This window comes from Emydura macquarii, unplaced genomic scaffold (assembly GCF_026122565.2).
Source record: "Emydura macquarii macquarii isolate MOO-44397 ecotype Brisbane River unplaced genomic scaffold, CSIRO-AGI_Emac_v2 contig_1790, whole genome shotgun sequence".
Classification (NCBI taxonomy): Eukaryota; Metazoa; Chordata; order Testudines; family Chelidae; genus Emydura; species Emydura macquarii.
Window position 1 is genome coordinate 18830521 of NW_027131927.1, and position 21945 is coordinate 18852465.

The 21945-nt window shown below is 41.8% G+C and overlaps 1 protein-coding gene across 2 annotated transcripts in view; it reads left to right on the forward strand.

Moving 5' to 3' along the window:
* SDAD1 (SDA1 domain containing 1) overlaps positions 1 to 21945 on the forward strand; it is a 33694-nt gene that overhangs the window by 5499 nt on the left and 6250 nt on the right. Inside the window, exons 5-18 of one of the 2 annotated variants that reach the window (XM_067557033.1) lie at positions 621 to 692; positions 790 to 890; positions 4491 to 4548; positions 7692 to 7766; positions 9141 to 9242; positions 10032 to 10101; positions 11540 to 11643; positions 12884 to 12941; positions 13644 to 13702; positions 15574 to 15650; positions 16966 to 17063; positions 17839 to 17915; positions 19424 to 19556; positions 21202 to 21299. In XM_067557033.1, the coding sequence (XP_067413134.1) occupies positions 621 to 692; positions 790 to 890; positions 4491 to 4548; positions 7692 to 7766; positions 9141 to 9242; positions 10032 to 10101; positions 11540 to 11643; positions 12884 to 12941; positions 13644 to 13702; positions 15574 to 15650; positions 16966 to 17063; positions 17839 to 17915; positions 19424 to 19556; positions 21202 to 21299 (1182 nt within the window). The remainder of the gene's footprint in view (positions 1 to 620; positions 693 to 789; positions 891 to 4490; positions 4549 to 7691; positions 7767 to 9140; positions 9243 to 10031; positions 10102 to 11539; positions 11644 to 12883; positions 12942 to 13643; positions 13703 to 15573; positions 15651 to 16965; positions 17064 to 17838; positions 17916 to 19423; positions 19557 to 21201; positions 21300 to 21945) is intronic. The other variant, XM_067557034.1, reaches the window with a different exon arrangement.

The window sequence follows — 21945 nt, forward strand, 5'->3', positions numbered from 1 at the left end:
TGTGGACCCTGCTACCACACAGGAAAAGTTCCCTAATGCACACTGACATACATACTCTGCTTTGCTTTGAAACAGGAGTAGATCAAAGTGCACTAAGGCACTTGTAGGGTGTGGTAGTAGGGTGTACAGTGATAGTGTGTGGCGTGTTAGTGTGTTGTTGATTTATAACTCAACTTGCCACTCACTAACTGTTCATCTAGACAAATGGTTATTTCACATTGGAAGTGGATTAAGCCAAAATGCAAAAAGTCACTTAGTACAGAATAGGAGTGTCCACATGGGGAGTTAGTGCAGAATAGCTATTGCTGTTTAAAGTCATACCCTAGCTTATTCCACCCTAACATTCCCATGTAGACAAGCCCTCTGTGTGCCGTGAGTAGCCCTGTTGAAGTCAATGGGACCATTTGCAGTGTGTCAAGTTAAGCACATGCGTAAGTCTTTTTGCAGGATTGGAGCCAATCTCTCCCAACTGTGGCTTTGGAAAAACATCTTTGCCGTAGTAGCTAGCTCTCTCCTTGCATGATAGTACTTAATGGGCTTTCGGGAATGAACTTTGGTGGCTGCAGAGTGTAAATACATCACTTTAAAATGCTACTGTGTGTGTCACTGTTTGTTTACAGACTTTATATACTCACATTGTGACAGACATCAAGAATATAAATGCAAAACACAAGAACAATAAAGTGAATACAGTAAGTACACTGGCTTTCAGGTTTATTTTGAATTAATGCTTTTTATTATGAAAACTTTCAAATTCTCTCATCATTTTCCCAATTTTTTTTTCTTAAGACACTGCAGAACTTCATGTATACTATGTTAAGAGACAGCAATCCTACTGCAGCCAAGATATCTCTTGATGTGATGATTGAACTGTATAGAAGGAATATTTGGTGAGTTTGAGGGCACAGAATTGGTTCTCATTTATTCTGGGGCAACCCAGGATGGATCAATAATTGATGATTTAAAAAAAAATTTTTTTTAATTTAAATTGCATTTTTTATTTAAATTGACTGAAGTTTTATTTTATTTTAAAAAATAAAACTATTTGAAATTATGACAACCTTTGTTAAGGCCTAAACTTGCTGTAATCAATTAAAATCATTTTAAATTAAACATAAAATATAATATTAAACCATATGTCTTTGCTGCTTAATTTTAAAGAAAGTCAGACCACTGCACCTGTGAAAGTCACTGGCTAAGCACCTGGAACAAGAGTTTGTTGAAGGGCTAAACCAGCTTTTGATAGTAGTGGCCTGTTTTGCAAGTGCTGAGAGACTATTTTCTTCATTTCAATGTATTCAGCTAGTTCAGGTCAATGACTACTTCATTCAAAGTTAAGAAACAAATTGGGAGTTGAAAAGGCAGAAAAGCTTGTTTCCCTCTTCCAATCTATGGATAAAAATGAAGTGTGAGAGGATGAGATCTGGTTCTAGAATCTTGAAGGACATGGTGACTGGAAACAATCAGTTCAATTCACTAACTATAGATAATACTTCTTATTAAGCTAAAGTCAGTTAGCTTTAAATGCAAAACATGTTTTGATAAACTTTCTGATAAGCTTTTTTCCTTTTGTATCCAACATGTTTAAGACAGCTTTAACTAATGAAAAATGTTTTTAAATGTTTTGTGCATTTTAACTGATTTTGAATTTCTGTCCAAATAGATCTTGACACAAATCACAAGTAAAAAATCATCAAATAAATAAATGTCATTTTCTGCTTTCTAATATAATAGAAAATATAAAAATAGAGAATCTGAATAAATGTATTTTAGCTATACAATTGCATAAATAAATGTGTATAGATGTAGTGAATCTTCCTGGTTAGCAAAAAGAAGCACCAGGTGCAGTGTAAAGGCTATATTTTGTTGCAAATCAACATGCTTTCATGGTCCCAACCAATAAAAATCCATCTTTCTTTTGGTACGAAAGGTACAAATGCAAAACAAGTTTAAAATCAATGATTTAAATCAGGGGTTTCTGCTTGCTGACTTCAGTCATGATTAAAATCTGTGATTAAAACTGCATTGATTTTAAATCAGTCCACCCTGGGGCAATCTGTTTGGAGTCAATTACTTTAGTGTGGTTGTACTGTGTTTTGTGGAACACAATCTAGTAGGGCAGAAATGATTGAGAGACTTTGCAGGAGAAGTTATGTAGGAAGCATCTCAGACATTTTACTTTTAAGAACAATAAACAAGTATACTTCAAACCATCAAGCAAAACGTGTACATATACATGCTTTCTTGAGCCTCTCCATTGATGCATTAAATCTTGAATACAGTTCTGCTGTATAGTAAGTCATGATGTCCAAGCCCTTGTGTACATTTGTGGTGGAGTGTGGGGTATATGTAGCTCCATGCAGCAGGGAAAAAGCTCTGGCAGGGGGATGCAGCAGGGAAAAAGCTCTGGCAGTGGGGAGGAGCAGGATACTACGCTGGTAAAAATATCAGTGTAGACCAGCGAGGCATTGCTTGGATGTGTAGAGAAATGGGTAGGGTATTTCCCTAAGGTTCTGGCGTGTTTTGTACTCTACTTGCCTAAGCAGTGCTACACTGCTATTTTCGTGTGTGCTAGCTGGGTGTGCAGTGTCTGTATTCTACATCCTGCTGTAAGCCAAGATGTACTTCAAGAGAAGAAAAAGGATTTGCATGGGTAGGATTAGAAAAGAAGCCTGTACATTAATTCACCGAGCATGTAATATCAATGTTTTTAGTAGTGAGTTGGTTTGCTGCAGTAAAAAATCAGCAGTGTTTTGAGTAAGCAGGAGGTTGAGTAAGCTTTAAGATGGTGATATATTAGAAGAAAACCAAAACTGAGTATTAATGGAGTTGCACAGATATTTATTGAGTCCATTGTTGCTTTAGGGTGATGTTCTGGTGCTGATGATCTCTGCAGATGTTTCACAGTGAGGAATAGCAAGGGAACATATTAATTTACCTATTGTTTTAGGTTCTCAGTGTGTGTAATTAAAAAAAGTTGTCACCTAACTTGTAACCCGTTTTTTAGCCTCCTGGTCCTGCCATGGAAATGAACTGTACAGATAAGAAATACTGTTTCTTTTTGGGATCTCCCTAATGTTCTGCAGATGTGGTTTGCACAGCCCTTTGTTCTTTATTCTAGGTAGAATTCCCAGAGGCTTCAGCAGGAGTGCCGCCTGAATATGAACAGTCAGACTGCCTTTTATAGACAGGAGAAAAAACTGCCGGAGCACGAGGCACATTGGCATAGCATGTTTGGGCTTCAGGAGCTGTGCTCATGTGTTGATCTTAGATATGCCATGAACCCGCTGGACAGGCCGGCAGATAAATCATGCCTTGCCACAATGGGTCTGCCAGCTCTAGAACAGCAGCATAATAATGCCTCTGGTAAAATAGAGGGGAAAGAAACATGACAATAAAGTAAAACCTGGGAAAACTTAAAATATGTACATGACCATCTTACTTATAGCCTGATAGGCTTTAAGGCCAGATGGGACCATTGTGATTGTCTAGTCTGACATCATAGGCCAGAGAACTTCACCCACCCACTCCTGTAATAGGCCCATAATCTCTGGCTGAGTTACCGAAGTCTCAAATCATTTCTTAGAGACTTCAAATGACAGAGATTCTTCTATTTACTCCAGTTCAAATCAGCAAGTGACTTGGGCCCCAAGCTGCAGAGGAAGACTAAAAATTCCCAGGGTCTCTGCCAATCTGACCTGGGAGAAATTTCCTTCCTGACCCCAAATATGGTGATCAGCTAAACCCTGAGCATGTGGACAAGACTCACCAGCCAGACACCTGGGACAGAATTCTGAGTAGTAACGCAGAGTCCTCCTCTAGTTTCCCCATCTCCTGCCATTGGGGATATTTGCTACCAGCAGTTGCAGATAGGCCACAATGGCATGTGGCCTATCTCATCATCCCATCACTCCATCATACCATCCCCATTTAAGGACAGGACTTTTGCAGTATTGATAAATAGCTTTATAAGTATTTGACATTCAGCTCAAATTCAGTTGAGAGCCTACAGTATTTATAAATCTCTCTTACAGATTGTTTCTGGTAAACCTTTCCAGTAGCTTTTATGATGAAAGCCAAATTTCTCTGCATTTAATTTTAACAGGCAATTTCTTATCACTTGAAGTATCTTCTACTGTTGAGCCTGCCATTGTTTTTATTGGTTCATTGTTGTCAAAGTGCAATTGTGTGTTCTTCTCCACTATGAACTTAGACAAAGCATATATGCTTCTGTGTACCTAGACCTAATCATTTTCGTGTGGGGGAAAAATGACACTGAATGGCATGAAGAAACGTAACCTCTTAGTTTGCCTTTGAAATCACTGATGGTACGACAAAAGCAGCTGGCATTGTGGGATTTGTTTCCATTGACTCTAATGTGCATTTAGTCTGCTATGTCTTGTTTTATGTCACTTTAAGAATTTTTCAAAATCAGCAAACTTCTTGTTACTATAAATGGTGAAGATACATTAACGTTGTGCTTATTCCAGGAATGACGCCAAAACAGTAAATGTTATCACAACAGCCTGCTTTTCCAAAGTCACAAAGGTGAGGTGGAAACCTGTCTGAAATGGCAGTATATTTTGCTTCAGCTGTTTTTGATATATGCAACTTCCTTTCTATAATTATTGACTACGGTGTTTCTTTAACTTTTGGTTCAAAATAGCCGTAGCACAATTTAATTTATATCTAATGTGGAGAAATAGGTTTGTCCTGGTCACAGCGCAGCAGCAGTGGACGTTAGTAACTCAGCTATTGCCGGCTGGTGTGAAATTCCATACCCTTTCACGCTGGGAAGTGCTAGCCAAAAGTGACTTTCAGGAGTATTGCCTCATTTTGATCAGCACTTTCTCAGCTCAGCAATGAAAGTCACTGTATCCTAGCTGTGGTCTGGGTGAATATGAGGCCTTCTGCATGTCTATTTCCTGTATCTGGAAACTGCAATGGTGGTGGCTCTAGAAATGCCTAAGATGCCCTGGGTTCATAGATGCATAGATTCTAAGATGACAAGGGACTAATATGATCATGTAGTCTGATCTCCTGCACAATACAGGCCACAGAACCTCACCCACCCACTCCTGTAATAGACTCGTGACTTATGACTGAGTTATTAATGTCCTCAGATCATGGCTTAAAGACTTTAAGGTACAGAGAATCCACCAGCAACTGAGCCGTGCCCCATGCTACAGAGGAAGGTGAAGGCCCTGGGGGAAAATTCCTTCTCGACCCCAAATATGGTGATCAGTTAAACCTTGAGCATGTGGACAAGACTCACCAGCCAGACACCCAAGAAAGAATTCTCTGTAATAACTCCTAACCCACTCAATCAACATCCCATCACAGGCCGTTGGCATATCTACCACCAATAGTCAAAGATCAGTCAATTGCCAAACTAGGCTGTCCCATCATACTATCCCCTCCATAAATTTATCAAGCTCAGTTTTGAAGCCAGCTAGGTTTTTTGCCCCCACTGCTCCCCTTGGAAGGCTAGTCCAGAACTTCACTCCTCTGATGGTTAGAAACCTGCATCTAATTTCAAGTCAAAACTTCCTGATGGCCGGTTTATATCTATTTAGTATTTGTGTCCATGTTGGCGCTGAACTTAAATAACTCCTTTCCCTTCCTGGTGTTTATCCCTCTGATGTATTTATAGAGAGCAGTCGTATCTCCCCTCAACCTTCTTTTGGTTAGGATAAACAAGCCAAACTGTTGGAATCTTTTCTCATAAGGCAGGTTTTTTATTCTGTGGATCATCCTAATAGCCCTTCTCTGCACCTGTTCCAGTTTGAATTAATCTTTCTTAAACATGGGGGACTAGAACTACACACAGTGTTCCAGATGAGGTCTTACCAGCACCTTGTATAACGCTACTAACACGTCCCCCTCTGTACTGGAAATGCCTCGTCTGATGCATCCAAGGATCGATCACATTAGCTTTTTTTCATGGCCAAATAACATTGGTGGCGCTCAGTCATCCTGTGATCAACCCATACGCCCAGGTCCTTCTTGTTTTCTGTCACTTCCAACTGATGCGTCCCCAGCTTATAGCAAAAGTTCTTGTTATTAGTCCCTAGGTGCATGACCTTGCACTTTCCACTATTAAATTTCAACCTATTTCTATTACTCCAGTTGACAAGGTCATCCAGATCTTCCTGTATGATATCCCGATCCTTCTCTGTATTGGCAATACCTCCCAACTGTGTGTCATCTACAAACTTTATTAGCACATTCCCACTTTTTGTGCCAAGGTCAGTAATAAAAAGGTTAAATATCCCCAAGCTCATCATTAGCCTCATTAAAAAAGGAGGCAAAGTATTTGTTTAGATATTTGGCCATGCCTAGATTATCCTTAACCTCCACCCCATCCTCAGTGTTTAGTGGTCCCACTTCTTTCTTTTTCTTCCTATTTATATGGCTATAGAACCTTTGGCTATTGGTTTTAATTCCCTTTGTAAGGTCCCACTCTACTAGGCTTTTGACCTTTCTCACTTTATCTCTACATGTTCGGACCTCCAAGAGGTAGCTTTCCTTGCTGATCCTTCCCATCTTGTAGGCTTTCTGCTTTTTTTTAAGCGCCTGTCTGAGATGCTTAGTCCTCCAGCTTGGTCTACAACTCTTGCCTATGAATTTTTCCCCTTCCTTGGGATGCAGGCTTCAGATACTTCAAGTCAAAGTTGCAGGAACTAATTCCAAGCATCTCCGCCTTTAGATCCATGAGTTCTTCAGTCCAGTCCACTTCCCCAACTAATTCCCTTAATTTTTTAAAGGTAGCCCTTTTGAAGTCATAGACCCTAGTCACAGATCTATTTTTGTTTATCCATTTAGTTTGAACTGAGTTAGCTCATGGTTGCTCAAACCAAGGTTCTTCTATGAGGTCCTCACTACTCACCAATACCAAATCTAAAATGGCATCCCCTCTTGTTGGTTCAGTAACTGTGTGGTGAAGGAATCCGTCAGCTATCACGTCCAGGAAAATCTGGGTTGGGTTATTATATGATAAAGGCCCATGCTGTATTTCTTAAAACCACCGTAGTCTCCTGAAACTGAGCTTTGGAGCTCAACTTGCTGCCAATGTTATCATGAATGGCCTTATGGCCCAGAGCAATAAAACCAAAATTGTACTAGCAGCTCCAGAAACCAGACTGTGTGCAATAGGCTGTGTCTACACTACAGTCGTGTCAGTCGAGGATCACACCTTTTCACACCCTGGGCTGACATAACTGCTGGCAGCAGCTTCTAGTTTTGATGCAGTTACACTGGCAGAGCTTGCCTTGTTTAGGGGTGGTAGAATAAACTATATTGATAAAAGCGCAGTGTAGCTTATAATAAGATACATCCCCACTAGGATGTTTTGCCAGTATACCTGTACTAGTAAAGCAGCCCTAGTGTAGACATGGCCTTAAACTGCATCAATAGTACAGGTTCAATTGGGCCATTGTAAAGTCCTGCTGCACTTTGATCACTTGTATGCCATTGCTTCACTGTTGCAAGACTGGCAACAAAGACTGACGGTGTTTTTGTGCAAGAAGTCTAGTGCTTTCAGTCAGTGTGTCCTCCTTACGCTGTTTCATATCTCTTGTTGTTATAAGCAACTGGTGATTTTAGTGTAACTGACATGGATACCTTTGCCTCTTGTAAACTAATTCTTCCTGTATTTTTCCCTCCCTACCTCAAACTGCCCTGGTTTTCAGATACTAGTTGCTGGTTTGAAATTCTTCCTTGGGAAAGATGAAGATGAGAAAAGAGAGAGTGATTCAGAATCTGAGGTTAGTCCAGAGGTTAATTCTCCTGCTGTCACTTTTTCTCAAACGCTGACAAATGTATCTGCACTCAGTATTGTGTTCTTATTTATCTGCCCATGTTTTATTGCATTGTCCTCTCGTCTCTCTCCACGATGATGCCAGCCTCCTGCACCCATTTGTTTGTCTTCCCCACACACCTGTAGGCTTTCTTCCATGCCACCCAGAAAGAATAGAAGGGATCATGTGTTAGTTTGCCCATCAGTTGGACAGATTCAGTCTCCTCTGAACATGTGCTGTTATTGTTAATGGAAATTACACCTGTATGTTGAGGAGATCAGGAAAACTCCCTTTCATCTTCAAAATCATTAAGGGCCACTTTATTACTGGTCCATTTGTAGCACCGAAGCTGGTGGTCTAGCAGGTAGCAGCATGTGATGTCATAACCCCCAACATAAGAGTAATCTAGTAGAAAAAACAATTTTTTCCCTTAAAGTGTAAGAATGTACTTATTTCTAGTAGTGCCCTCAGCATTGATACAAAGGTGCGATCCCTGCCCTGAAGAGCTTAAAGTACTTTTCAAGGAAGTGTGTAATGCTTTTAGGGTCTGTCTTGTAATTGTAGTTGTCGACTGTTCAAACTTGAATTAAAATCAGTTGCTGATGTGCTTGAATAGGGATTTGGAGATTGAGCTATGTGATTGTTTAAAAGGTAAAGAATTACCAGAGGTTTCATGTAGATTTGTGGATGAGAAGCAGGATTGGGATTCGGGAGATCAGGGTTGATTTAGTTTTTTAAATCAAAGCTCTGACACAGACTTTGCATGTGACCTTGGGCAAGTCACTTAATCTCTCTGTGGCTCAGTTGCTCATTTGTAAAATGAGGAAAATAGCACTTCTTTATCTCACATGGGTGTTGTGAGGATGAAATTACTGATGTATGGGGAGTACATAATGTTAGTGATGGGGGTCAGACAAGTAGATAGATAATATTAAGCATTCTCTTTTGAACAAATTCAGTGAAATACGTTAGCCTAATTCCCCTTCTCCCCCCAACAACTTTATCTGATCTGTATCCAGATCCTTTTAAAGTGTTACTCATGAATTCGGTAATGTTAAATGATACGTTACTGTTGCCTAAGACTAGTGCCGTATCTGTTGTATTCTTTATTGACATGCTGTTAACTGGTCATAATCCCTCTTTTATGAAGTCAAAGTTTAAAGTGTTGAAATGAATGTCAGGCTGGTTACATGGCAAATTTTTGGAGGTAGAGTGAATTGGTTTCATATTTTTGAAAACTTGGTGTGTGAACCCTGATAAATGTTGCTGTCAGTCAGCTGCAATTTCCTATTTGAAGCCTCGTTCCCTTGAATCATGCTCCTCTGATGTTCATTTCCGAAGGATGAGGGGCCCACAGCCAGAGACCTCATGGTGAGATATGCAACAGGAAAGAAAACCACCAAACACAAGAAGAAGCTGGAGAAAGCCATGAAGGTTCTGAAGGTAAGGGAAGTCCAGCTGGACATTTTGGCATCGCCATGGAACTAGCAGCAGAATCCAAGTGTAAAGCTGCTAGTGGTGTCTTGGTAGACAGGGCAGCAATAGTAAAGTGAATACTTCTAAGGCTAAGTAGGATTTTAAAAGCAGTCAGCCCTAACAATGAAGGGCTCAATTGAATTGAATTTCTAGAGATGACGAGCTGTTCTTAGTTCCCTTTTTGAGACCCCTGTCATCTACATCAAGATTTTTGTGCTCCCCTCTGACCCTTTTTAGCCATCTACCCTTTGTCATGTCTTCTAGGCAAAGCTCCCTAGCAGCATCCAGCTTGACATACCCCGTGTTCATGTGGAAGAACGTGTTGAAATGAGATTTTGCTAGGTTAGATTATGGACCAGGTTCTGCCTTGACTTACATCTCATGCAGTCCTTTTGTGTGATATACATTGTAAGTCGGGGCAGGACTGTGGTGTGTTGTTTGAATTGCTGTTTCCTAAGCCCAGTGCCTGGTTGGGAACCAGTATTTTATATACCTGGAGTTCTGTTCTAAGAGTTTGAGTGGAGCTTTAGTTACACAGTTTGCATTAACTTTGCCTGGAGTCAGGTGGCTGAAAACCATATGTAACTCAGGAAGTGTTAAAAGTAGTGATGAACTTTACTATTTAAAATCAAAACATGCCTGTTCAAGTTGGAAATGTGAAATGGCAGCTTTCCATAACTAATGTCTGAAATTAGCTTAGAACAACTCTTCCATGGAAAGGAAAAAAGTGTCTCCTTGTCTCTTGGTGTCATACAGAAACATAAGAAGAAGAAAAAGCCAGAGGTGTTTAACTTCTCCGCTATTCATTTGATCCACGATCCCCAAGGTAAGCGCTATGTCCAAGTCCATTGATATATATGCACCTTGGAAATTCTAATACATGTTAGATCCCAGATACTGATGTTCTGGGAAAACTGCGGTGGTATGCTCCACTGTTTAAATGTGGGAATGATATACCACACTTATATCATCTGACCTCAAAGCGCTTCACAAATGTTCATTAAATCTCACAGCACCTTGCAAATTAGGATGAATGTTCATAGATGTTAAGGCTAGACGGGACCTCCATTATGATCATCTAGTCTGACTTCCTGCATAACACTGGCCACGGAACTTCACCCAGGAGCTTCTGCATGAAGGCTATAAATTGTCTGAGCTAAGCTTATCTTTTAAAAAAAAGATACCCAGTCCTGATTTAAAGACTTCAGTGGATGGACAAACATAGGAAGGTGGTGGAGAGTTTTAATGGTTAATTACCATTAATCACTTAAAAATTTGCCCCTTATTTCTAGTCTGATTTGTCTAATGTTACTCTCTCACTCTAGACATCATGAACCTGATTTTTTTTCAAATAGGCCTCAACTCAGCCTCCTTTTTAGTGTACATTAGCTGGCTTTAAATATTGACCCTAAAACCTTCAAGCTGTGGAGCCCTGTAAAAGGCATGTGCCAGCCCTGCAACCTGGTGTGGTGCTGCAGGTATACGTGGCCTGAATTCCCCTGTTAGGCATCAGTAGGTTCGTTTTAATAGATCTCATGACTCTGGTTCAGAGCTCCCAAACTTAGTCTGCAGAGCAAAGTCTCTGAGACTGGTTGGGCTGCTCTCCTGGATTGAGAGAGGCTCCATGCAGCATAGGCTGCATGGCTTCTAGCGCTGTCTTCCTTGCTCAGCTTCCTGTTCCTGTTTAACTAACCCCGCCCCAGGATGGGACAGGGCCTCCTTGTTTTCACCCAGGTTGCTTCCCTCGAGTCCTTCCAGATCCTATTTCAGGGCCTTGCACAGGAGCCTGGCTTTGCTCCCTGTGGTTCCTTCTGTAAATTGAGTTTTCCCTGCCCTTTGAGGCCCAGGTTTTTCACCTGAGCCCACTTCATCCAGCTCCTTTAGGCTGGGAAGCAGCCCAGGCCGGGTTGATTGAACAGGGCTCGCTGGCTAGCCCCAGGCCTCTTGGCTGCTAAAGGGGCAGGCAACCTTGTGACAAGCCCATTTGATTTACCTTGTTGATTGTTTTTCCTGTTCCCAATTTCAGGCTTTTATTTTTTTCTTTATTCACGTTTCTTCTTCTTGCTGATCTAATGCAGTAACTGATTCACCTCGTGTTTTCCTCAGGGTGAGGGTATCTGAGCCTTAATAGCTGGTTATCTAATGATTTGTGACTGTTTTATTCTCCAAAGTCTCTTGGGATGTCAGGCGGATGCACATCCTGTTTTGAGATCCTTGAATCCCCAGTGCTGTTACTTCTTGCTGATGCTCCATGTTGCTTCCAGGTTTTGCAGAGAAACTCTTAAAGCAGCTGGAGACCTCCAAGGAACGATTTGAAGTGAAGATGATGCTCATGGACCTTATCTCTAGACTAGTTGGAATACACGAGGTACGAATCATGTTAACTGCAATGGGTTTTTGAGCTCAGGTGTCAGAATTAGGCTTGACAGTCAGTAATGGTCTGAATGTGATCATGATGGCACAGTGCGTTAATGCTCTGGCCTTTCACCGTTGGAGACCTTGGCTTTGTAAGTGAAGATGAGTTTGGCCTCATTCTATTTCCTAATGGTCTGTAGCACCAAGCCACTCCATGCCTGGCACTATTAGCTGGCCTGAGAGGACCAGCAGTATAATAGTAAGTGTCTTGCAGGTCAGGAGTCACTTAGGTTTATAATAACTACATAAAGGAGTCTTCATCCTAGGATCTGAGTGCTCTTGGCAATCTCTTCAAAGGATTCTTCATCATAAACAGACTCTGGCAGTTGCCCACTAACAGCAACATGAGTATAACTGAACTGTATTAATCCCACAAACAAAATCTCTGTAGTTCTCCAACTTCTCCTTCCTCCCAGCTCCCTGTGGGCCAGGGAGAAAAGATGGGCCTTGCTGCCTCTCCTGAAGGTTGACAAACTCGGGTGGTACTGATTGTGTGAGGGAAACTTTCACGGCCATGGCTTGTGCAGTCTGTCTCCGGCAGTACTGTCTCTACATGTCAAACTGCTTCAGAAGGAAAACGAGCGTCTTGGAAGTTTGAATTCATCTGCTATGATATGGAATCCTAAATGTTAAATAGTGAAGTGCAGTGAGTTTGAGTTTGTGTTTGGGTCCATTGCCTAGCAGGCAGATGGCCATGTGATGAAGAAGGCCACGGCCAGGACAGGTGCCCCTTGACAGTCTTCTTGAAGACATGTCTCTGTGCCCATTCACTCCTCATTTACCCTCTGGTGCTTAGAGGATATCCTTCCATCTTGGGATGGAGGGATGTTTTTCTAAGGGTCAAGGTAAGTGGTAGGCCCAACATGGGACTGCACTACAGCCCCAACCCAAAGCCAATGGGAACCTTTCCTTCCATTGACTTCAGTGGGATTTGGATTGGGACCAATGTTTTCTTTTTAAAAAGTAACATCTCTTCACAGTATTTTTTCCCCTTACTCCAAGGCAGGCGAACACATCAGAATCCACACACTGTTACAAACATGTTGTCCAGTAACACCAATGCCATCCGCGTGGACCATTGTCTGTACAAAATTATTATGAACGTTCCACTGCCCCTCCATCTAGAAAGGCAGATACAAGGGAGGAAATGTTATTGTAAAGGTTTTAATCCAGTATCAACTTCCTCCCCACAGCTCTTTCTCTTTAACTTCTATCCCTTTGTGCAACGGTTCCTGCAGCCCCATCAGAGAGGTAAGCAATCATCTACAAAACATGTTCATTCTCCCTGCCTTTGTGTTTTGTATTCTCATATTGCCCTCTGGGCAGTCAATCTGGAGCAGTGGTGCTGTAGGATAGAGGGTGGACAATCAGGTTTGCCTTGTCAGATAGGGAGACAGTGGAAGATGGCGGATGAAGAAAAGAGATGCAATTTTGCTACCAGTTTTTGCTAGAAAGGGCCTGATTTCCAGAGATATGGAAACTTGTGCGCTCCATACTTCTGAAATTGGGAACTAAAATTCTTTAAAAACAGACTAGAATGGATCTGCTGAGTTCTGTGAATTAAACCAAATCCTGCAAGAAGCTATCTGTAATTGTTAAACATAGTTTGTGTCTTGCCATACCATAGTTCACGTTGCAATGCTAGTTCAGCCTAGAGCTGAATTCTCAAAGTGATCTACAGTCCATGGGCAGTGCTTAAACACTGATGGCCAGCTGAGGGCCTCGGATAAAGTTTGTGGTAACTGATAAAGGGCTTTGTTGTGACAGAGTGATTCAGAGGATCTGGTTCTGCAGGCCTCAAATGAGATCAAGTTCTATATGGAAGTTTAGGGTGCTGAGCTTCTTGCATGATTGGATGCAGAATTAGAAGTTGTGGTGCGTGGAACTATTTATAAGCCACTGAATGCAGAAATGGCTATGGAACCTTTCTCAGTTTGTTTTCTACTCTTCTAGAAGTGACCAAGATTCTTCTTTTTGCTGCACATGCTTCTCATCAGCTGGTGCCACCAGAGGTCAGGATTCTTCCAAATCTCATTAATATTAAAAAATAAACTGTGCAAACATGGGAAATATAACTGCTGAATGCGTTGACAGAGCTTTGCTGAGAGAGTGGCAGAAACCTGCCCAATCGTGTTAAAACTCACAGGCTGGAAGTGTTGTTGGATGTGGGGTTTTGTTTATGTAGGGAAACAGGTAATGCAAAGAGTGATTTCTCTGTGGTGTCTGCTCATTTCCTCTGAGGTATGCCCTCTTGGTGTCTGATGGGGTTGAAAAGCACACACCTCTCTCAAAATGTGAACACTTGTGCTCGTTGGTTACTTAAGCAAGTTCTATGATTTGCATTCTGTTAAGAAAAATAAACAATACCTGTGACTCTGGGGTTCACGCAGGCCAGTAGGGGGTTCAGGCAACACCGGCCTTGCAATTCTGGGTGTCAAATCCTATGCTGTTGTGGCCCACAGCCCTGACACCAACAGGCGTACAAGTGTGCTGGTCACACTGGCTTTCACAGCCCAATTACTCTTTGTAGGGGGACCTCAACATCCTTTGCAGCCCTGAGTTCTCCCCCAAAAACGTCTTCAGGCAGTGCTCAGCCCCTCTCACTTTAGCGCTCACAAAACCTTATTAAGTTAGTCGCTCCTTTACAGAGACAGCACCAGCCTGTTACTTGGCTGAGGATTTTACTCTTCAGTTTGAAACACTGGACTGACGTGTAATAAAACAAGATTAAGTTTATTAGCAAAGAACATATATTTAAGTGATGCCACGAAGGAAAAATTGAGATAGAAATGGTTACAAACAAACACAAGTAAAAGTACACTCCTAAGACTAAAACCTAACTTAACAAACTAGAGTCTTTTGTTCCAAGTAAGATTCTCATCCACAGTTGCTTTTCCTGTGTGGTTGGCCGGTTCTTAGCCAGGGTCAAATCACAAAGCCCAAAGTGCTCTGTTTCATTCCTTCTTCAGGTGAAGGATAACTTAAGGGTTTTCTCCCCCCTCCCTATATAGTCCAGTAAACTTCTGAAATGTATTCTGAAGTGTATCCCCAGGTAAAGTTTCTTTCCCTGGCTCGGTGTAGACTCCAAGCTGTCTTGTGCAGACACCATGCTGGCTTCACCCCTACTTGTAATTTTTACAGTGTAAATGATCTTCCTGCAATCTCCGATGCCAAAGTCAGTGGGCTATTCATTGGTAACAGCTGGCTTGAGGTGCAGGCCCCTTTCCTTTATCTGGAAAAACCTGTGTATCAACTTCCCCTGATATGCTGGTCAAAACAGATTTTAGTCATGTATTTCCAGCCCATCTGGATAACACTTTGTGGGTTAATCATACATACCTCACATAAGAATGTGAATGATCAGTGAATTAGTTTTCCAATGATATATTACATGCCTCCTTTTGGATAAATATGACAATGGTGTGTGAGGTGCACTGAGCTGGTTTGGCAACTGAGACTCTCTGCTGCATACCAAGGAGCTCCTTGCCATCTACTGGCTCTCATATAGCACTTTTAATCAAAGTAAATCTTAAAGGGCTTTACAAAGGAGGTCAGTAGTATTATCCCCGTTTTGCAGGCGGGGAAACTGAGGCACAGCAAAGCAGTGACTTGATCAGGGTCACTTAGCAGGCCAGTGGCAGACCCAGGTCTGCTGAGTCCCAGTTCAGTGCTCTATCCACTAGGCCACATTGCCTCCCTGTAGTAGGATTTGTAGTGCAAAAATGCTCCATGGATTAGAATGTCACTAAAAATAGCCTCTTAAAGGGCCAAGTCCCAAGCTTTGAGTTGTTTGCACTTTGTGACTATGGCATTGTATGCAAATGAACATAACTACAATAAGAATGCATGTTCATCTGGCTCTACTTTACTTTCTCCTTTCTAGATCATCCAGTCAGTATTAATGACCATAGCCAACAACTTTGTCACGGACAAGAATTCTGGGGAAGTTATGACTGTAGGGTAGGTATAAAAGCTCATGACAACTCAGTCTGGGATCACTGGGGAACCTGGATTTCTGGAAACACTGTAGTCATAGAAAATAGGTTGGTGTATCTCTTTAAAAAAAACTACCCACTGAAATAAAAAAAAAAAACCTTTTGTTCTGTGTGCTTTGAGTGTGGCAAACTATTTGTAATGGCCAACAAATAGTTGGTTTCAATGTTTTGTCAGCACTACTGAGTCCCTGGCTGTAGAGGTCATTGTTTAGCACCATGATGCTCCATTCTCCTTTCCACAGATGGGGCTGTGAATCCCTGCTTCCTTGGGAAGCAAGATCTTTGGGAATGTTCTATATGTATCCCATTTATCTGTAAACCCTTATGTACGATTTTTCAGGGTGTAGATAACAAGATGGTAAAGACTTCAGACCCTGTCTATACAGTGACTGGAATTGTGCTAGCAACAACTAAATTTAAACATAGCTGTTGCCAGCAGAGTTCTAACCCACTTTCTGTGTCCAGTATAAACTGGCTTGTTTTGCTGAGACCCATGCTATAGACTGATTGATGTATAATAACATCATGTGTACTATAATAATGTATAATTAATAATGTATTAGATCTCTTTTTTTATAATAAAAGATCTAAGATGAATCTCAGGAAAAATGTCCTTGTTCACATCAATTGCGTGGGGGTGGAAGTGGAAACATGCTCATTAGGTCCAGCCATGTTTTAAGAATGGCTCTTGCTAAAATAATTTTAACCATAAGAGAGGGTGGTGCACAGTAGTACGTACACATACACACACACACACACACGTACGCGCACACGCACGGAGAGCGCGCGTGTGTAAAGTTCCTTTGAAAGGGAACTCTCTTGTGTGAGCATTCAGGCCCGCAGCATAGGCTATCCTTTACTGATCTAACCATGGATGAATGCAGGCAAGATTCCTGACTCCACTAGACAGATGCAGTCAACAGATTTAAAGGGCTTTAGCGTTTTCTATGGGCTGCCCACTTCCATCCTTGGATGCTTACTAGCTGGTTAGTGATTGCTGTGCCAGTACTTAATCTTAATTTTCAAGGATGCTGAGCCACCTGCACCTTTTGAAGATTGGGCCTTCATAGTGGCTAGGAGAACAGAATATGCAAAGCTGCCAGAGATGCAGCCCTTTTGATAGGCTACCTCAGGGGATTGGTTCCCTGCTGCTGTGTTCTGACACTGAGCTGTATGCCTTAGTTTGACCGTCCCCGAGTCTCAGACATGATAGTGCAACATGCTGCTGCCAGGATCTTCTCTAACTGAGAAATTCTTTTTAAAAACTTTGATTTTTATAGAATCAATGCTATAAAAGAGATAACTGCGCGCTGTCCTCTGGCCATGACTGAAGACCTGCTCCAAGACCTTGCCCAGTACAAATCTCATAAAGATAAAAGTAAGTTTAGTGCTTTGCAGGTGGAAAGATGTCTTTTTTTTTTTACCCTTGTTTATATGGTATGGTCTGATATCACATCGTCATTGCCTGTAGGGAATAGGTTGGGGTTCGAAGTATTTCTCATGTTAGTCTCTTGCACCTCTGAGTCTATTTCAGGTGTTCTCATGTGAGAGATGTAGGAGTCAGAGCAGTTGGGAGGGGAAAGAGGGATAGTGGCTTAGCAGCTAGCTGAAGTGAAGCTGAATAAGGGCTTGATCTTGCACTGTTTGATGAATGGGAACTTTGTCAATTGCTTGGTCATTGACTTTTTAGGGATGCAGGATCGTGTCCTAAATGAATATTGATTGGGTGAGTTATCTTGGAAATGTGTGATACAGTCCTGGAGAAACTTTCTTCTTCACTTCTTCTTTTTAGAGGTAACAGGTCCACACAGATAATGGTGGCTGCCTAAATTTTGAAAAAGGATTTTTGGGGAGATGTATCCAATATCAAAACTAGAGTAGAGCGAAGATAGTAGTTACGAAGAAAGCTGAGAGTAGAAGGTAGTTTAAAAAATTGCACAGTCTAGAGCAGAAGAGAGAGACTTGGATTGTCAAACAGAATAATGTCAAAAAGCTACTATTGCAAAAGATGCAAAGAAATACATCGCTTTTCCTTTTACCTTCCTCCCCAGCCACAGCACAAAACCTGATTCTAGCTCCATGCTTTCCTTTTCATTTGATCTAGATCCTGCTTTTTCCCAGGTGTTTGTTTATTCCTGACATTTGTTTTGTAGATGTAATGATGTCTGCAAGAACTCTGATACATCTTTTCCGATCACTGAACCCACAGATGTTGCAAAAAAAATTCCGGGTAAGTGATGTTTATGTGCATTAAACTTGTATCTGAAATGCAGGGTCATGATTTCGAAAATGAGGATGAAGTAACTTGAGCATCTCAAACCCGTGAATGTGGTTGACTGTGTGCATATCTTTAACTAAGAATATGTGCATTGCTTTTTGCCCTGGAGAGATCACCTGAAGTCAAACAGCAGTGTGGCCTAGTGGACAGAGCACTGGACTTGGATTCAGGAGACCTGGGTTCTATTCCTGGCCCTGCCACTGGCCTGCTGGGTGACCTTGGGCAAGTTACTTCCTGTCTCTGTGTCTCAGTTTCCCCATCTGTAAAATGGGGATAATGATGCTGCTTTGCAAAGTGCTTTGAGAGCTATAGATGAAAAGCACTAGGCAAAAGTCTCTCTGTGCTCATGCTTAACTGCAAAATCCCTCATTAAACTATGGAGAGGAGATGTTTTTCAATAAAGTGCTGTGCTCTGAAAATAGAATGCCAGAAGATGTTCATTTATTTTTCTGTGTGATTAAAACCTAAACTTGTAAAAGAAGGTGGATGTAGGGATTAGCTGAATCTTGAGGGCTGTGGATCTCCGTTGTTGCAATGCTTATTCATTTCAAATGTACAAAGCTTAGTAGAAATAGGCCCAAGCTGCAGAAGTTTGATCCAGCGTTTTTGGAGAGCATGTTGAGCTGTGTGCTTCTGGCAGACTTCTAACACTGGCCAATCACTTTTTGTTTGACTGGTGAAAATGCACCTTGTAACAGGGCAGTCTCCCTTAAGGGGAGCAACCAGCCCTGTTCCCATGAGGAGCCTGGCTGGCAGATGCTGGGAATCATCTAAACCAGTTGGGGAGATAGATGAGGACCAGTGCCCGTAGACAATCAGAGACCAGGAGAGGACTGGGAGAACAGTCTCCTGTAACCATGGCAGAGGACTGCAGGAGGCCCTATGGATCCCCTGGGCTGGGTGAAAGCCTTGACCACTAAACTGCCAGGGAAGCCACAATCTGTTATGGGCAGGACTGTTTATATTGCCATGTCATGTTTCCCAGGCCGGTGATCAAATCCATTAAGCTTTTACACCAGGGGTGTCAAACTCGCTGATCGTGACTAGCCAAATTCACATAAACTGCACTTCACAGGGGCCATGCAATACCCGCCGCCGAAAAATTCGGGCCATCTTCCCGTTTTTGGTGGCGGAATTTCACGGTGTACTCTGCTGCCAGACTGACTGCATTGCCGCTTTAAGGGATTTCTAGGAGCAAAATCGGCAGAGCTTTTCGGTGGCAGGGTTCTGCGGAGGAAGGTATTGCCACTTTAAGACTCTCTTAAAGTGGCAATGCCACCTGCTGACAAATCTCTTAAAGTGGCAATGCCATACGCGTCAGCATGACTCACTTACACTGGCCGAACGCAGGCCGGATCAAAAAGGTTCGCGGGCCAGATGCGGCCCGTGGGCCGTATGTTTGACACACCTGTTGGTGGAAATAAAGAGTGACTTAAAACATGTATTTTGTTTACTTATAGGGTAAACCTACTGAGGCCTCATCCGAAGCCAGAATCCATGAGTATGGAGAATTAGATGCCAAAGATTATATTCCAGGAGCAGAAATATTGGAAGTTGAGAATAAGGAAGAAGGAGGAGGAAAACATGAGGAAGGTTGGTTAGTTTTCCTTCATTCCATGCAGTACAGCATTGCCACTGGAATTCTAGTTACACATAAAAATTTGGTGCAAGTCTTTTGTTGTAATGCAAAGACTAGCATGTGTTTGATACTAGTGTCTTGAGTAACCCTGGCTATGTGTGCATTTGTCCAGTGAAGCACTACTAATACTGTTTTTGAATAAATGTGATACATCCAGTTATATTTGACATTAGCTCTGTGCTGCTTCATACGGTATGTGCTTTAGCAAGAGATAACAAAGGGGTTTTGTTGCTTGCGTGACTAATCTTCAAGGAAAAACAGGTCATATGACTTCAAAACTGCATGTGTTTAGCTCTCACCAAGGAAATATATAGAAAAGGTGTTTAGCTCACTGGACATTCACCTTAGGATTTCACTGTCCACCAAAACCCTGATCCAGTATGACACTATTGAGTGTGCATTGCAGTCCCTGCGTGGGAGAGGATTTGAATCAGATTAATGACGGTGTTGCAATCAGGATCGAAGTGTATCAGATGGATGGTGTAAATTTACATGTGTATGTGACTTGAGATGAGGTTGCTTCCCTCGGTTTCTGAAAGCATCAATTAGGAAAACGTAGTGCAGAAATGAAATATCTTGGTACTGAGGAAGTATGTTCCAGACCTTTTTTCTTAACTTCCTACAACACTTATATGTCCTTCAGTCATTTTGGAGAATTAAGAAGAGCAGTGTTGAAAAGTATAACATGACTTTTTAATAGTATGCTGCTTCCATATCTGTGTGAACTGGTTGGATGTTGGGGACGGTGTAGAATATCACTGCAGGCATGTAAGGTGCCTTGCACAATAGACATAATGACTAGCACTCGTGTAGCGCTGTTTATTTTCAGAGCCGTTTCCAAACACATTTTATAACTTTATAGAGCTCTTTACAATGGCTGCATTGTATGCTAACAATAAATTAGGTTTACACAACAGCTTGTCTCCACTGCCAGTGGCAGACAGTTGTCGCACCACGTTTTGCGTGCTGCTTTTGATGTTTCCTTACAACTTTGGGGGTAACTTGTTCATTACTATGGTTGGTGCCACTTACAGCAACTGACAATGACATCACAACTTCCATCAGGGGTCTGATTCAACGTGCATGTATAAACTGATGATAAAGTGACAGTCTCTGCCTTAAATACCTTGCATACTATGTTAATGACAAGATGCAACAAGTGCCTGAAGTAAACTGGTTAGAGCATGACTTGCCTTCAACAGCTTCCTCACTGCCACAAGCCATTGCTACCAAATGTGTGTTTTTATAAAAATACACACACACATCTGAATGTCACTGAGACACACAACTTTGTGGTCTGTGGACTGGTTTTGTACAGCATCTAGTACATTGTGGATGCTAGTTGAAATGTATAATTTTTATCAACCTGTACCGTAACTCAACAACCCTTCAATTCTTGCTTGTTATTTCTAGTGGTATCTGGGCCAGGTGATTAAAACCCTTCCATTTGCAGTTCTCAAAAACAGTAGTGCATTTAGCAGGTAGAGATGAAATGGAAAGAAATGAGAGTATGGGATCCAATCTTAATTGCTATTTTTATTATCCTGCAATTGAACTTCGTCTATTCTAATAACTGTGTGCACCTCTTCCCCTGTACAGATGGGTGGCAAAGTGCCAGTCTCAGTGAGGAGGAAGATGATGAAGATGGGGAATGGATAGATGTGCACCACTCCTCAGATGAGGAGCAACAAGAAGTAGTGAGTGTTGTAATCATTTTCTAGCCTAAATATAAATGCGATTTGCAAAGATCAGGCTTGATTCTCTACTGGCTTGCACCTTTATGTAGTTTACAGCTGTGCCAAGTGATTGTGTAAACAGTAGCTAATTAGAATGGTGGTGTGTTACATCTGTGCAAAAGGGTGTAAGTGAATATCCACAGATCAAAGAGAGATTGTCTTGTGTGTAAATATTTTACAATCTCAAGGGAATGTGATAAACGCATGTCAGTCGTGTCCTTCCCCTACCCCCACCTCCCCACCGAACCAAGAACAGGAGAATTTTGGCACGCTTCTAATGCTCCTTATCCCTTCTCTCCCCCTTGCATGCAAACAAGCACACTCAACCAATTCCCTGAAAAGCCTGGGGTCGCCTTGATCACAGGCAGCGTGGTGCCCCAGCATGGGCTCTTTTGGTAGTGTTACACCCATCACCCACCCAGATCTTTGCTGTAGACCTGAAGAAGATCTTATGGGGGAGGTCAGTGCTACTCCCTCCCTATTATATTTTCAGTATTCTTATCTTCTGCCCTAACCAGTAATATGTCCTTTATGCGGGTAGGTGGAGAGAAACAGGACTTGCCTTTATAATAAGATTAGAGTGTACAAATAAACCACTACTATCTGT